Source organism: Brugia malayi (assembly GCF_000002995.4).
Source record: "Brugia malayi strain FR3 genome assembly, contig: Bm_v4_ChrX_scaffold_001, whole genome shotgun sequence".
NCBI lineage: Eukaryota > Metazoa > Nematoda > Chromadorea > Rhabditida > Onchocercidae > Brugia > Brugia malayi.
The window spans coordinates 20,596,615-20,614,746 of NW_025062479.1; the positions used below are offsets into that span (position 1 = coordinate 20,596,615).

General features: G+C 25.6%; 2 protein-coding genes across 3 annotated transcripts; one reads left to right on the forward strand and one right to left on the reverse strand.

Moving 5' to 3' along the window:
- Nucleotides 1-809: 809 nt before the first annotated feature.
- Nucleotides 810-7,382, forward strand: Bm1354 (Uncharacterized protein; the record flags this gene model as incomplete). Of its 2 annotated transcripts, none has more annotated exons than XM_043075560.1 (12): nucleotides 810-851; nucleotides 1,125-1,185; nucleotides 1,462-1,637; nucleotides 2,052-2,141; nucleotides 2,510-2,633; nucleotides 3,134-3,246; nucleotides 3,567-3,720; nucleotides 4,599-4,719; nucleotides 4,873-5,075; nucleotides 5,703-5,815; nucleotides 6,011-7,045; nucleotides 7,278-7,382. In XM_043075560.1, the coding sequence occupies 12 exons, from the start codon at nucleotides 810-812 to the stop codon at nucleotides 7,380-7,382; spliced, it is 2,337 nt and encodes a 778-aa protein (XP_042931494.1). The 2 variants fall into 2 exon arrangements, with proteins under 2 accessions (XP_042931494.1, XP_042931495.1); XM_043075561.1 differs by having other exon boundaries at nucleotides 2,522-2,633.
- A 6,638-nt stretch (nucleotides 7,383-14,020) lies between these two features.
- Nucleotides 14,021-17,508, reverse strand: Bma-odr-7 (nuclear hormone receptor family member odr-7, putative; the record flags this gene model as incomplete). The annotated part of the gene is made up of 6 exons (XM_001896606.2): nucleotides 14,021-14,103; nucleotides 14,640-14,711; nucleotides 14,903-14,973; nucleotides 15,411-15,608; nucleotides 16,563-16,702; nucleotides 17,269-17,508. The coding sequence occupies 6 exons, from the start codon at nucleotides 17,506-17,508 to the stop codon at nucleotides 14,021-14,023; spliced, it is 804 nt and encodes a 267-aa protein (XP_001896641.2).
- Nucleotides 17,509-18,132: the final 624 nt, after the last annotated feature.

Sequence of the window (18,132 nt, forward strand, 5' to 3'; positions counted from 1 at the left end):
AAAAAAGATCGGGATTAATTGATTTACCAAAATATAATTAAAATAATTCCGACAATTTTTAAAACGTTTTTCGACCTGAAAGATTTTGTTTTCTTTTTTCTCATTTCTAACACACATATATTCTCACTGATAATTTCATCATTCGATTCAATTTATCCGCTTGTTTTGAAAACATTTGTAACAATACTTTCCACTAAGTTAAAAATTATTGATTGCTTAAAATAGTTAACTTGAAGGTGAGTGATATCATTATGAATGCTAATCTGCTAGCAATTGCTAATAGACAATTTGATTCACCATTAATTTCATTGCAAATATTGTCATACTCGTAATAATTGAAACACAACCTTACATTTATATGCTGTTGAACAAAAATGAACCGTCACCACTGAACCATTTTATAGCCATTTTATAAATACACCACTGAACCATTTTATAGCCATTTTATAAATACAATCAAAATTTTCAAATATGCAAAATTTTGACGTTTCAATTTTTTAGTAAATTAAAGAGTTAGTCGGACAACCTACCTATGACAACAAGTAATTTATCGTATGCTCACATACATACCTGCATTAAAAAACTGGAAGAATTTGACGGTAAAAATTTGTTTATTTTTATATCATCTCCGAAAAAAAAAAAGCACACTTTTCTAGTAAAATTTCTGTGCGTTGTGCATTATATTTTCTCATGCATTTATGCAAATTTTTTTTCTATAAAAATATTTCAGTACATGTAATTTGTTCATTTTTACATTATTAAAGAGGCTTGTTCAGTGATTTCGTATTTGCAGCATCAATTAATCAAAAATGGATTATCGAAAAACGATGATGGAAAAATTCCAAAAAATGGTTCATATTACAACACAGTCCATTAATTGAATTACTGATGCTAAGTAGGGATGTATTCTTTAAAATTACACATAATCAGTTAATTTGAATCTCAAATTTGATTATAATAATATGTGTATTGGTATTGGGCTAATTTGATATAAAAAGCAAGGAATATAATTAAAGTTTTCGAGTAAGTTTTTTTTTTTTTTCTAGAGAGAATTTGTGTTTTAAATGACAATATATAAATGGTGTATCAAAAGAGATTTCTAGAATTTTACTACGAAATTTCAGAGATTACGTCAAAAAGAGATACGCAGTGCAGCGGTGAATAAAAAGGAACCTGCACCAGATAGTTTGTCAATTTAATTATTAAAAAAAAAAAAAAAAACCTCGCAATTTCATAACTTTTTACTTATTTAATTTCTTCAGTTATTGTTAAATTGCAAAATAAAAACGATGACAAGAATGATTCAAATAATTTTACAGTTTGTAATTAAATACATTAATTTTTGTTTTTAACTAATGAAATGGGAAGAAAATGCTTTTCTAAAGAAAAAAAAAATATTTTCTCAAATACTTTATTTTATTTCAAAAAAAACAAAACAAAAACTTTTTGTTTCTCTTCTAGAGACAAAAAGTAAACGAGAAAGGCGAAAAGCAAAAGGTAATGATGAGAAGTCAAGTAGAGCTGAGAAAAATGATTTTTTTAACACATTTTCGTTGAGAAGTAAACGAGAACGAAAGAGGAAGAAAAAAGAAAAATTAAACGAAAGTAAAAGTAAACGAGAAAAAAAGAAAAATACGGTTTGTTTTAAAATATTTTCCTTTTTTTTTATACGTTAAATAACATTAGCATATGCTTTCAAAAAAAAAAAAATCACTAAGACTTATAGCAAAAAATAATTTATTGTATCGAATCATTTCATTCTTTTTCCATTTCAATTTTATTTTCTTTATTACAATTGCTTTTATATTAAATAGATGAGTTCAGTGTCTCAGAATTTTCTTTAACATATTATTGAATTTTTTTTCTATTATATTTTCTCTATTATTTTCTTTAACATATTACTGTTAATGTGTGTTATATATCTAATTATTTAAATTTATCAAGGTAATTTCTATATATCAGTAACTTTCGGGTAGCATTATAAATAACTATGATCTGTGTTGTTATTCTTTTTTTTTTTTGTGAAACCATTTTGAGATTTTTATTTGCAGGAAGAAAAATCGATAAGAGCTAGGAAAAAAAAATTAAGGGAACTTCCGGTTACTGATGAACAAAAAGAGAATTATTCAAATTTTTTATTGGTAATCGATATCAACAATTAATTTTTGTTAATAAGCAAACTTTTAATGAATTTTATAGCAAGTGGTAATTACAGAAGTTTAAATGAAATGACACAGATTTAAACTTTTCAATTCCTAAATCATTAAAATGATTTAAAAAAAATGCTGTAATCAGTGTTCTAATTTTAAAGATGATATTCAAATTGCCTAATTTATACCACCAATGAAAAATAGCGAATGATAATTTGTGATAGTTAAGGCAATAAGAATAATATAATATGTGCTAATGATGATTGTTAATTACATATAACTAAATGCTGATAAGTAAATATTCTTTAACAAAAATCTTATATAAATTTTTAAAACTATGATTACATTAATTTTATCAGGAAATGTTTGAGCTTGGTGTGGATGGAATTGTGAAGCAATATCAAGCTGATCTAAAAACGTACATTCCACCAGATATGTCACATACAGCATTCGATAAAAATATGAAAAAAAATCGTTATAAGGGTTTATTGCATTTTTTTTTTTTGATTTTTTAAATTTAAAAATTATTACAAAAAAAACTGTATATGAAAAAATTATTAGCTGAATGCCATTAATAAAAATTAATGAATGCTACACCATAATAATTATTAAAAACTATTAGTAAACTATTAACTGTAATGCTAATTTGCATTCAGTTATTAATTCACGCATACATTTACACTTAAAAGTAGCACTTTTGCTTAATGTATTTGTAAATTGTTAGCTGTTGTAATAATTATTAATAAATGATGCAGGTAATTGATTTAAATGTTTGAGATGAAGTGATTTGATTCGATTGTGTTTCCTTATATTGTAATTAGAGTGATAATAAAATAGGTGTACTTCTAAATTTCCTTGAGCAGTTCAATTTAATATATATTGATATGATAGCCGTAAACAAAGTACTGTTATCATATAATCTGATGATTATGGTAGTAGAAAAAATGACCATAAAATATTGACAAAACGAAATATATTTGCAGATGTGATATGCATTGATAAGACACGTGTTGTATTGCAGGAGGGAGAATCTGACTATATTCACGCAAACCACGTTAAAGGTGATCCATTCCTGAACTCATTCATTTGTACTCAGGTAAAGCAATAGCTATTTCAATTGATTTCCCGAAATTTAAAAGAACATTTTCTTTTTTATATTTATCATTAATAATTTCCTTTAATAATCGATTTTAAATATTTTCTTGGCATTAATACACACATATTTTTGCATTAAAAAAAAAAAAGATAAATGTTTGAAAATTTTTACTCCTAACTTTCGCAAAGTGAATTTCTTTAATTTTATATTTTTTCAATCAAAATATATGCTGATTTATTCAGAGTGCAATTACAAAGTAAGTTTATTGTTGAAGAATAAATAAGCATCATTTGTAATTGACGAATAATTAATTAATACAGGGACCAATGAAAATAACAGTAAACGATTTCTGGATTATGATAATGCAAGAAAAAGTAAGCAATATTATTATGCTCTGCAATATTCTTGAAGCTGGCAAAAACAAATGCTTTCAATACTGGCCACAAGATGTTGGCTCATCGCTTACATTTGGAGGTTAATTAATATATAATTATCATAGATTTCTTTTGACCATAATTCCGTTTTCATTCATTCAAATCAATTTGAACAAAAGCACTAATCGCATATTATTCAGATTAAAAGATAAAAATATGAACAGTTCATCTTCCTTTTTTCGTCTTATTTATTTCGATAGAAAAATTTTTTTTTTGCATCTTTTTTTCTTCAAAGATGAAAAAGAGAAAGATCTTCAGAATAGCACATAGTGGACATTTATAAGTATTTATAAGTAAAACGTTTTCGGACAAGATATGATAATATTCGTGAATAAGATGTGGTGGACAGTAGTAGACAAGATAATAGTGAACATTCTTGAACAAAATATGGTTATTACAACTATTTTTTCAATGAATTCTGGGTTGTGATCTATCTTATAGCCCATTAATGCTATTTTACTACAGTCAGTTAATACAGCTAAGGTCAAAAGTTATTTCGTATTGTGTCCACTTATGGTCATTACTTTTCCATTGCGCAACATTCCTATTCTTATTAAATTCATATTTTTTAAAGATATTTTAACAAATAATTTCTTTAGAAGAGCGTATGAGAGTGATTTTTTTTAGAAGAAAGCATATGCAGAAAAAAAAAAGTAATTCTTTTAGGAAAGTGGATTAATTGATTTATTTAGTTTCATTTTTGTGTATATGAAATCATATAATACATAAAATAATATTATTTTATATATATTTTTAATTTACCATTCATTTTTTTTAATAGTGTAAATAAATAATAAATAAATATATTAAAAGTGGAAATGATTAATTAGGTAATAAACGAGCTGTTATGGTACATTATTTAATTGATTTTATTGCCGTAATTGACACAATAGATAAGCTATCGTAATAGATTTACAGATATACAAGTATCATGTTCTGAGGTTAATGATAATAAGGATACAACCTTTATAATATCAACTTTACAAGCTGAAAATAAAAATATTCGATTAACTATCAAACACATACGGTGGAAAGAATGGTATTAATTACTCTTTTTTTTTTTTTGAAAAAATTAGTTTCAAAAAAAAGAGAAAAATCAAATGATATATTATTGAATGATTGTTTTTTTTTTTTTTAATTTTTTATTACAACTTACGGTGATTTTTGTTCTTAAGTTCAAAAATTCTTAAAGGCCTGATAAAGGTGTACCAACAAGTGTATTGGCTCCATTTCGGATATTAAGAATTGTACGACAGTCGCTGCATCGTACTACGGTTGTTCATTGCTCAGCAGGTATTGGTCGTACCGGCTGCATAGTTGCTATCGAAATGGGTTTACAACAAATTCTATCCGGAAAACCGTTGTTTCTTATTGATATGGTTAAAAAATTAAGATGTATGTCCTTCCTTTCTTCTTTGAAATTTAACATTTTACAAAATTACACAACGATTTTGTCAAGAATTTCAAAAATAATTTTACAAATGAAATAAGTACATTTAGTATGCCAAAGACATCTAGTATGTGGTGACATTAATTAGTATCAAAATAGAAAATTCAACCTTAATCTTTCTAAGCTCAAATTTTTATTATGTTTTATTACATATACTTTAATATTTAAAAAACTCATTTTTTCAAAGAAACTTCACTTATCAAAGCACTTAAAAATGATGATGAAATTTTTTTTTAAAAAAAAAAAGGAAACCATACTAAAGTAAAAATTTTTATTTTTTAACTTATATTTCATTTTATATATCAAAAAACTTATATTTTTATATTCCATAAGAAAGAAAAAAAGAATTATCAATTATAGCACACATGTAATTGATAACAAGAAAATTGTTTAAATCGATAAATTGTTTTGCTTACTTTTGTCTTTTTTTTTTAATTTTAAATAACAATTTTAAAAATTATTAGGATGAAAATAAAATTAAAGAATTGCAATTTTTTATTAGCGGATTATTGTTAATTTTAAAGCTAAAACATGAATTTTTTATTAAATAATCTTTATTTTTATATAATTAGCGATGCGTATGAGTGCTATTCAAACTGATGAACAACTTGTATATGTGGTACGATGTTTGGTTGCATATGCAGATGCATGTGGATTATTCAATTCGAAACCTGAATTACAAGAGGCATTTCGTTCTTTTTTATTGCAACATTTTAGTGATAGTTAGCATAGAAAATTGACGTAGAAATAGTAAACACACTAAAATTTGAAGTAGAACTAAACGAATTTGTTTGAGAAGTGGAACTTAATTTAAAATTGTTACAAAATGATTATATTAACATTAACCATTAATTAATTTAATCCTTCACTTTTTGTCTAGAAAGCTGAAAAATTCTCCGATGAATATACTGCTATGCTAGCAGCTAAAAAAGCTGCAAGAGAACAGAAAATTACAGCACAACCGGAAACTGAACGAACTGATGATCAGGCAGCAATAATGAAAGTAGAAGAGAAGAAAGAAGAACCATCACAAAAATCAAAACAATCAGTACAGGAAGTTATAGAACGTGCAGCAGTGTTAAGATTAGAACCACCAAAAATTGAACAAAAGCAGCCACAACCGTTGCAGATATTTGCGAATGAGAAGCAATCATCGAAAGTTGAACAAGCGCCTTCTGCTGTTCCGGTTCAACAGATCGAGAAATCAACTCAACCGATACCAGCACCTCTTGCTGATATAGTTCAAGGACAGTTGAAACAAGTCCAGCTAATACCAACTGCTCCTGCTGTCCCAACTCATCAATCACAGAAGCAAATTCAACCGGTACCAAAAGGTCCTGTTGTCCCGATTCAGCAACCGCACAAACAAATCCAACCGGTATCAATAACTCCTGCTGCTCCCGTTCAGCAACCACAGAAGCAACTTCAACAGATACCAATAGCTGCTGCTGTCCTAACTCAGCAAACGCAGAAGCAAATTCAACCGGTACCAAAAGGTCCTGTTGTCCGGATTCAGCAACCGCACAAACAAATTCAACCGGTATCAACAACTCCTGCTGTCCCAATTCAGCAACCACAGAAACAAATCCAACCAGTACAAACAGCTCCTACTCCTACTGTTCCAATACTGCAACCGCAGAAGCCAGTCCACTCGGCACCGAGAGTTCTCGTTGTCTCAACTGAGCAATCTCAGAAACAAATTCAACCGGTACCAACAGCTCCTGTTGTTCCAACTCAGCAACCACAGAAACAAGTTCAACCGGTACAAACAGCTCCTACTCCTACTGTTCCAACACTGCAACCGCAGAAGCCAACCCAATCTGTCCCAACTGAGCAATCTCAGAAACAAATTCAACCAACAACTCCTGCTGTTTCAACTCGGCAACCGCAGAAACAACTACCAGTAATCGCAAAGGTGGTTTAAAAATTGCCCCCAAAACAATTTTGTTTGATTGCTTTAATTGCATGTGACCAATAATTAAAAAATAACAAACCAACCATTAATTATTTACACATCTGCAGAAAACAACCTGGAACCATTGATTACTTATCATTTGAATAATTTGGTAATGAAATCGTAGTTATTATATCCCAGTTACTTAACTCGGTTACTAAATCGGTAATTAAAGTTGACTCAAACTTTACAGTCGAAGTCAACACAAAATCCAGCACTGAAACCGACTCAAATACCATCCTTGTCAACAACACAGAGTAAAACATCGAATTATGAGCCAAGCAATAGAAAAAGGTAAAGATAAAACAAGCCTGCAATGAATGGACAATAATATATCGTAAAAAGGATTAAATAAGCTTTGCTCAAAACTACATTTCGAAGATAAAATTCATTTTATGCAATTATTATATAAAAATTAAACAATTCATAAAATAAAGTTACTGTCATTTATAGTTTATATAGTAACTGCAAACATAAAGCATAAGTAAGCATTCTTTCTCAATTAAAATACTTTAACTTCTGAAATAAAATATGCTTGAATCAACAAAAATTCATATACGGTATTGAATCCGTATGTATTATTATTGAACTGTATCTACTATTATATGAATTGAATAAGAGACAGCATCTAAACGTAGCTAACTAAAAATTTTTACGTTTTAGTTCTTAAGTTAGTTAGATTTAAATTTTCTATTATTTAAGTTAATTTTGCTAGTTAAATTGAATGAATTTGCTGTTTATAACCTATTAAATAAGTGATGAGCCCCAACTAACCAATACTGAAATAATGCAATATCAATAAATCAATCAATATCAAATTGATTAGTAAGTTTCAATAATCAGCAAGCAATAATTATGAAGTAAATAAATATTAAGCAATCAATCGGTAACTATCAGCTAATCAGTTTTTATCAGCTATTATCAGTTAGGTTAGCCAACAGCAGCAATCGACCAGTTGGTCCATTGATTGAATTGATTAAACTTAATTAGCTAATTAAGAAGCGTTAAAGTTGACCATGGCGTTCGCTACCTATCAAGCAATTGAGGATTAATTAAATACAGAATGTTAACTATTCATCAAATATCAACTATTTAACCAATTAACACTTATATCGTTGCAAAATTTTTCCTAATGACCAAGTTGTAAAAATTAACTTTTACTCAAAAAACTTCCTTGTGCTAAACAATAAATCTGAAATAACACACTGCCAATTTGCCATTATTTGATTTAATAGTTTGCTAAAAACTATTTTACAGTTATTTCATTTTTTTGCTCTCCATTTTGTCTCATTTCCATTTCATTTCATCCATCATTCTCTTTTATTTCATTTTTATTTCTACCTTTATTTTCATCTCAATTTCATTTTATCTAAAAACATGAAAGCAAATGAATTTCTTTCAAAAATTTTCTGAGCAACAACATTCCATTTTGCTTGCCTTTTTTTAAATGCAATTTTTCTTCCAATTTGTTTTTTCTTTTATATTTTATGACAAATAATATGTCATTATTGAAATTTCTTGAATTCACATTCAATATTTCAAAATTCCATTTTCATAAGAATTAAGAAAATTATTTCAACAAATTCCATGTTGGATTTTATTTGTTTTCTCTCTTTCCTTTACTAACCAATCAATAAGAATAAATTTCCCAACCAATTAATTTTATCAAGCAAAATTATGGGAAAATTTGTTGAAAAAACCTGTTAAATAAAACCGAAACAAAATTTTGCTTATGAAATTTATTAGCATGACTGTTAATTTTAAACTTATCTAATTAAGCTTCAAATTATCCAATTAATGAAACGGATGCTTAATTTGTGCTATATATATTAAATTTAAGTTAGTAAAAATGAAAAATTCTGGAATTAAAAATGCTTACAACTTTTTTTTTTTTTTTAGTTAAGTTATTAGCATTATTCATTCACCATCACTACTATAAGCGCTGCGTCTATTTTATTGATATGTGACTAATAATAATTAATGGTAATTTTAATATTTTCTTTTAACATTCTCTTTGCTTTTTTCCCTTATTCAATCTTTAGTTATTGCAATGGTGATAGTAACAATAGTAATGGTAACGATTATAATAAACAAAGAGTTAATAATGATAAGAAGAAAAATATTAGTTAGTTTCTAAATGTTTTCAAGAAAATGTGGAAAAAGATTATTGCCAGATTTTTAGTTTGAAATTTTTTCCATTTTTTTGTTTTGTTACAATTCAACGAGAAGAAAAAAGGTTAAAAAATTTAGTTATGAATGTGTGCGCAGATAGTTGCAGCTATTGACGCTTTTGCACTTTTAAAATTTATCAGATAATTTCAGCACTCAAAAAATGTAAAATTTGACAATAGCATATAAATTGAACCTTCACAATTTTTCTATGACTTTTGTAGCATAATAGTAAAGAACAGTTATTTGCCTTTTTTTCAACTTTTAAATTTTTAATCAAAAGAACCAATTTTTCATTATTTCTTATTGATTTGAAAAAGGTATCATATTATCTTCCTCTATCTTTTCTCTAAAATATTCTGATGTTTCATTAAATAAAAACACTAGCGGACCTTTTTTTTCGTTGTAGGAAATAGTATTTTAATATTCAAACAACACTGAAATTACTTTTTAGGTTAGAATTTTGTTACATTTATTTTTTATATTAATCATGCTTCCTAGCAAAGAAAACAGAAATTACTTATAGAACACAAATTATCGTTGAAGAAATTATCACTGAATAACTGAGAAGTTATTTCCTTTTTTTTTTTTTTTTTTATTTTTTATAAAAGCTTATTCAATTGTCAGAGTAATGTAATTGGGTATGCATGTTGATAGTTTCTTTTATTTCATTTCATTCCTGCATTCAAAAAATTCTTCAGTTTGACATTTTTTTTTTTTTTCATCAATAAATTGAATATAAATATTATAATCGTTTGCAATTCGAAAAAATTTATTTTGCACTTTTCTCTTCAACTTTTCCCAATTTGTTTTTGAATTCTTTTTTAACTTTGTTATTTATTGTGCTCAAAAGTAAAATAAAGTTACATTTGCATTTAAAAATGCTTTCATTCTTCTTTTTTTTTTTCACTTCTTAATTTTCACGATCCTTCCATTTATATTTGTTAAAATTTTTGTTCCATACTTTGTCACGAAAAAAGAATTTTTTAATTTTAATTTCATTTTTTGATTTTTTGAATATTATTTGCAATATTTACTAGTAGAAAACACTAATATTTATTCATTTTTAACAAAAAGTTAGCGTTTTCTTAGAAAAGAAAAGAGGAAAATGATAAAAACAAAATTATTTTCATAAGAAATAAAATTGTTTGTGCGGTAATTATTATTATTATTATACATAAAAATCCACGATAATTTATTAACTAGGAAAATCGTTCGATTTGAAAATTTAAACTGTAAAATATTCATTTCATTTATTTGTTGCAAACTGTTTACTTTTCCAGATTAAAAATATTGTTTTCGTATTTAAGATGGATTAAAGTGTTGATTCCGATTAAATGGTAACATGAATAGTTCTAAAATGAGCAATCATATATTCCAGTAAAATTTCCAGACTGCACTCCAGCTGATATTTCTGATGAATTTTTCAGGTTGCAATTCAGGTGAGAGAATAAAACCGGTGAATAATGCAATGTAGTTTTTGTTACTTTGTTCACTTAAAATTGATTAGTTATTTTTTTGATATAGAAGTTTGGAATGCTAATTAATTTGATGATATAATAATTAGAAGCATATTTTTAAGAGTAAAAATATAGGAGAATAATTGATTTTTGTGATTAATTATATTTGTATCAAAATTTTTATCAACAACAAAAACATCTGAATCATTCTCAGTTATTATTAAATTAAACAGTTAAATTGATTTCTCTTTTCTTATCAATTATTGCATTTTTGCAATGCTTTCTATCTCAGTTTCAATTTTTTTTTCCTTTTCTATCAAACGCAAAAAAACATTAAAGCAATTTTTGGTTTCGATTTTTTTTTTAAATATATTTTGAAATGAGTTTGTGGATAAAACTAATAAGCTTATGAATATAAGGGCATTAATAATGTTAGAGATAATAGAGCTGATTAATTAATTAGTTTGTAAATATTAAAACTGATAAATTTATGCAATCATTCGTAGTAAATTAAATAAAATTAACACAGGTAATTTTGTAGTTAATTTTTGATTGTATAATTAAAGCTTTAACTGTATAATTAAAATATCCAGTCTAAATAACCATATAAGTTTATTCGAAAGTTTTCAAGTAAAAATGGAAAAAATTTACCAGAAATAGATAAAGTTAAGAAATTTATTGAAACTTCTATTGTGAATCTCCTTTTGTTTTTGTTTTTTTTTTTTCCATTGAAATTGCAACAAAAATTATTTATCAAAAAAATTAACGATTAGAGTAATTTTATTGACATTTAACACATTTGAAAAACTTTAAATGAAATTGCTTTATCTTAATTATTATATCATAAAAAGGGAATAAAATTCAAAATTTAGACAACAAATTATAATTGACATAAAAACCTAAAAATATTATATTTATTTCAAAAAAAAAAATACTATTTTATTTATTTCAGTTATCAGAGTAATATATCATTGGATAATTTGTAACATTTTTTGTTAAAATTATGATAAATGTAGAACAAATTGATGATAACATTATTCGATTTTATTGAAAAATGTTTGAAAATTTGAATAATAAATTTACGCATGTTGCTCTTAGCCTTGATGAGGTAAATAATTTCGTTAATTTTTTTTTTTTTTTTTTGATTTCTTTTTGATATAAAAATATATCAAAATCAACTGATTTCATTTGATTAACATTTTCTTTATTATATTTAAGTGATGCAACTAGTATTATGTTAAAATGAAGTGTAAAACACATAAGTTTTCTTCCATTTTTTCTTCATTTATGAAATAGTAAAAATGAAAAAATGTTTTGTTACCCTTTTTTCTGTCTATAATGCAATTTTTGAAAATTAATTATTATTAACGTTTGTTACAAAATAAATAATATTTATCATTATTTATTAGAAAATTAATGCATGCTCACTGCTAAATATTCCCACAAAGCCATGGGCAATATTTACCCGATTAATTTATGGCCATTTTTTCTTGGCTACAACATTATTTATCGTCGGAATATTCTGCTTTTGCCTTGGATTACAATATAGCATAATGTATGATGAAGTAAACTGTACTGATGGTACTAATATATGGATTCCATTACTCAATTTGGTTAGCAAATTTTTTACGTCTTTTTGTGTTAAATTTTTTCTTGTTTTACAAAAAAAATTTCTTAGAAAAATTTTTTTGAATTTTGTTAAATACCCTTTTGTTATAATTGTTAATTGTCTTGTAAATAGGGAGAAATAAATTTTTTTAACAAAGAATTCTGAACGATTTTTCAAAATAAAATTTCTTTTGGAATTTTATAAAATAAATTATAATTTAAATAATTTTGAAAATTTAAGAACAGGGCAATTACAGTTATCAAAGTAATATATCGTTTGGTAATTTGTAACATTTCAGATTAAACTGATGAAACAGAGCTTTTTTCTTCAGTTAAAACTACTATGTGTAATTTACAATTTCCTTAAGTTGTTAAAATTTTGTCTTTTTAAAATTTTTGTTATACTAGAACTGAAATTTAAAAAAATGGTTTAATATTGTAGTTGAAATAACAAATTTATGTATTTTTTCAAAATAAATTTAATCATTAAGAAATAGTACAATAAAATCTTAATACAATTTATTCCATTATCCAGATAGTTTCAATATCTGGCTTATTTATGCTTCGTACACTTCATTTGCATTGGCCAGCTTTCATATATTGTCTGGGCTTATGCATTATGCTAATTATGAATCTTGCAACTATTACTGACAGTATTTTGGCTTCGCTACGTTGGTATCACGTAGCTTGGAAGCCAATTGATCAATGGGCATCAACTTTTTCATGGATTGACATAGCTCTTGCTATCATAGCCGTATTAAATGGTACGGTTCTTTTCTTTTTTTCATTTATTTGAAATGAAAAATGCGTGAGAGATATAAATTAGTATTTATTCATATTAATCAATTAATCAATCAATATTACTATTACTGAGCATTGAGCAGAAATATATTATTCAAATTAATATTATTATAAATAAATAATGTTTTTTCTTTTTCTTCCTTTTTTTTTTTTTTGTTATCAATCGAATATAATTAAAAATATTTGCAGAAATCATATGTATATGCATTTTGGTACCATTTGTAAAGTACTGGTATCAACCAACCACAAGTAGTAATTGATATTTTTAAGTAAATAAATTTAATTTTATTCAATTCCTTTTTCTTGAACATAAAGCTCTTATCAAACATTTGTAATTAATTTAACGTTAGGTGTGTTCTGCATTCATAATATTATCAACGGTTATTCAATGATTATAACTATTACTGCTGAAAAGAATAATTTTTGGAAAATATGAAAATTATTTAACCAATTTTTATGCCTCTCTTTCTTCTGGCAGGTAATATTAAAACATTATAATTAATAACATTGCAAAAAAAAAAAAGTATTGTAATTTTTGTAAGAAATGTTTTAAAATTATTTTGGAATAGAATGATATTTTCCATTTGGTGTTTGTTCATATATATTACAGATTATTAAATTACAAAATGCATAAGTGTATTATCACAATTATTATTATTATTATTATTATTATTATTATTATTATTATTACGTATTATATTTTCATTTGCATGCATTATATTATCATTATTTTCTTACTTTTTATTTTGTTTAACTTCATTTTTAACCTATTTTCTAAACTTTATCATTTCCGTTTTTTATGATTGAAATTCTGATCAGTGGATTTGATAAGACGATTGTTTGCTGCAACATCGTTTATTAAATATTAATGTTGGATCCATTCTTTATTATCGATAATTCATGCGTGACTATCATTATGGTTACTATTTTGATAGTTGAAATTTTCCTTGTATTCTTTTCTTTGCCTTTTATTTTGTACATCTGAAAGCAAAAAAAAGAAAAAAACAAACAAATAAATAAATAAAATCAAGCGAACGTAATTGTTCTTAAATTACAACTAAACTTAGCTTGAAATAATTTAGGTAATCAGATCGAAATATACTTTTAGTATAAGCGGAGGAAGAGAACGATGAAGGGGGAGGAACAAAGATATGAAAAAGGGAGTGACATAAAAAGTATAAAAATTTTCTTTTCAAAAATTCATTTAATCTTTAATTTATGATAATTTAAATCAACATTATACAAGAATGACATATTCAAACGAATAGTTAGAGATTAGAGATTTTCGCTACTAGATAACTACCTTTCTTAACTACCTTTTTTTTTGATTATTATTTAGATATTTGTTTACTTTTTTAGTTTGTTACTAACAAAAATTTTTTACCGGTTTTTGATATCCATTTGTTTACTTTTTTTTTGCCTTTATCACGAAAACTACGGTAATAATTAATGACTTCTGGATTATTGACAAATTGAAAAATTATATAAAAATTTGAATTATTTACAAAGTTGCTTACTTTCTGGAAGCATGCCAATATGAAGACATCGTTTCATGCGACAACTACGGCATATCTTTCGATAGCCAGTGGCTGAAATTTCAATATAAATAGGATAATTGAAATTTAGAATTGTACGGTTGTCATATGCTTATATCTTGAAATGCTTCAAAAAAAATTACTTTGAAAATTAAGATTTGATTAAAAAAATTTTTTTAACAGTATTATTTCAAAAATATGTCATAGTGATTAAACATTATCATCATCATTCACATCGTACATACCGTAATTTAACTTTACATCACAACGCTGTGATCGCTTGCAAATGTAATTCTTTTCGTCGCTAACTGTTCGTCTGAAATAAACATTAATGCTCTGAATTTCTTTAGTATAATGAAGATCAAATAATAAATTAGTATTATTTTCGAAAATGAAATTCTAAAATTAGACAGCAATTTAAAACTTGACAATATGTCATTGAAATTGAAATGATACAAAAGTCTAGCACTAGACATAGTAACTTCATCTTACTGTATGCGATGTTAATTTAGAAAAATGAATAAGACAAAGTATAAGAAAAATAAAATATTAAGCTAAAATTTAAAAACATTAAGTATTTATAACTGATACAATCAAATATTTTGAACAAAGAAAGGAAAATTGAATATGAAATCAAAAAATTGATATTATGAAATATGGCGAATAAAAAAAATTGAATTGTTAAGAAAAATTGGATAAAATAATAATTATATTTTGCTAAATTATTATTAGCAAAAAAAAAAATAAGTTAACCTGAAAAATGCAGCACATGCAGCGCATGTTTTTGCTCCAAAATGCGATCCGTTTGAGGCAGCAGCAAGACAAACCTGACATAGTTGTTCTCCGGTTGTTTTCTTTGTTATAACTGAAGAAATTGTCCGTGGTGCAGATTGTTGTGGTATGGAAGGAGTTGATAGTGTATTAGATGTGTCAAATGATAGTAGCGGATAGCTGAAGACTTAATTAAAATTGAAAATATTTAAGAGATAAATTGAAACAAAAATAGAAAAAATTTGAAATCAAAAAAAAAATGAGAAATTTTAATTTGAAATGATATGAAAAATTACCAGAGAGCAAACGAACGTTTTGGGATTACGACTACTTATTTAAGTGTGAAATTTTTTTTTTTTTAAGATTGTAGATGGATTGTTATCGTAATCATATCTATGTATTTACGATTAAAATTTGTGTTTTTTTGAATAGCAATCTTAATGAAGCAATTTTATGCTGTAATTCGACTGAAACTAGCAGAGATGCACGAAGGAAACCTAATGTAACATGATTGTACTAGCACTTGAAAATATCTAATGGAGATGATACGGTAGCCGAAAGAATACTGTAAAAGATGCTAATTGAAAAATTGAAATTGAACAGATGAGATGTTTGAGATCGGAAGATGTTTGACTGGCATAATATTTTGTTTGAAATAATATTACAGATGGAAAGATATATAAAGATATAATACTGTAGTGGAAGAACAGTGTAAATGAGATCTGAAGATATAAATTATAATATAATAAATTTAAAAGATTTTAAAGAAGAGATTTTCTTATATACTTATCTAAAAATCAAGAAGTTTTGAGGATACTGAAATAAGCAATATATACCAATTCATATTTGGACATTACCTTTTCCTAGTGAAATAATTAAAGCAAATTTTATGGCTTTTGTTCCCTTCTTTTTTAATTAAAAAATTATTTCAATTGGTTGTTTGGGATAAAAATAAAACAAATGAAATAGCATAACTATTTGCTAAATGAAATTGTTGCATTCGTTGTAGCACAACGTTTATTTAATGGTAAAATGTCCGTTTGATTTATCTTTGCATTCATCACCATTTTAAATTTGAAATTTGTAAATTTTAATTGTAAGCTTTATAAAAATATAATACCAAAGTTGATATACCTTTGTTCAGATGAAAACCTCGTTGGTAATGGTACGCTGAAATCTTTGACAGTATATGGATGAGAGCTTGAATAAATTGGTGTAGTTGCTGTTTTTATCATTTGTCGTACTGGTAAAGTGGTAAAACTACTGCTGGAATCCTAAAATAAACTTGCATATTTAGATTTTCACAATTTTGTACGTATAGAAAAATTGAAAAATGAAGAAAAAATTATTTTGAAAAAAGTAATAAAATTTTTTTAGAATTATTTTTGTTTTTTTTTTTTTTTTTTTACAAATTTATTTTAAAAGAAAAACATACTGAAAATATGAAAGACTGATGTAACTCACTTAGATATCAATGCACCATAACTTTAACATATTAACTGGAATAAATATTGATATTTTAATCTTTAAAATGAAATATGGTGATATGATATGCAATTACTTTTATGATAACGCGTTTTATCTAACTGCTTGACATGAAGCCAATTCTTATCAGCACCATTAAAGCATTTATTACGTAAAATTTTACAGGCTTTAGTAAAATGTCAGATCATCTTAATGACAACATTCATATTCCCATACATCAGTGAATCTAATAAAGCATGAATATATTAATGATATATGGCCAGTTATTTACAAAATAGACTACCAGATATCATCTTTTAAGGTTTTACTTGAAATTATTTTGAACCGATTATAATATCATACTAAAATTTGGTACCGGAATCGGTGATAATGGCACAATGCAATGTGGTGCAGTAAAATTATTGCTAACAGTTTGTCCGATATTGGTGCAAAATGTTGGATCATAATCCCAAAATAAGAATGATGACGTGGTAGCATCACGTATAGGATCACGTAAAACTGGAATAGGCGCACTTTCAACATGATAATGATATTCATCATGTTGAGATAAAGTGAAACCATGTTGCCAAATATTACCACAATTTTTATTGTCCATTCTTCTCCTATTTTCTTTTTTTTTTTGTTGCAAAAGTGGATCTGAAAATTTTAAATTCATATGTTCCAATATTTTTATTAAAAATAAAAGACACAGTTGAATAAACAAATACGAAGGACTCGATTCATAATTAAAAAAATATTTTAAAATACTCAAATGATCTTAGTATATTTTAAAACTAAAAATCTCAAAAACAAAAAAAATTAAATTTGGAACTTTCAATTATTCCCTAATCTTTATACTTTCCTTTTTGTTTTTTCCCTGTCTTTTTTCTAAATTGCGCAGCAGTATTTTTTATTTGCAAACAAAAATATGAAAATAATCTTACTTAGAGCTTAGATTGTAATTCAGATTACTAAATTAGGTCAGTGTTAACTTACTTATTTTTATTTTGAAAAACTAATTTAACAGTTGTTTATCATGCACATAATTAAGATTTTGCTTAATTAATTGATTCTTTTAAATTTGTCGCAGTATTTTGCTTTTAAATTAATCCGTTGTACAAGCTTTTATTGACCATACATTATGTACATGCTCAAAATACTACAAATTATATAAATTTCACTTGAGTGCAAATTTTATAGTTCAGTTTGTTGTAACAACTATTAGCAACAACAATATGTA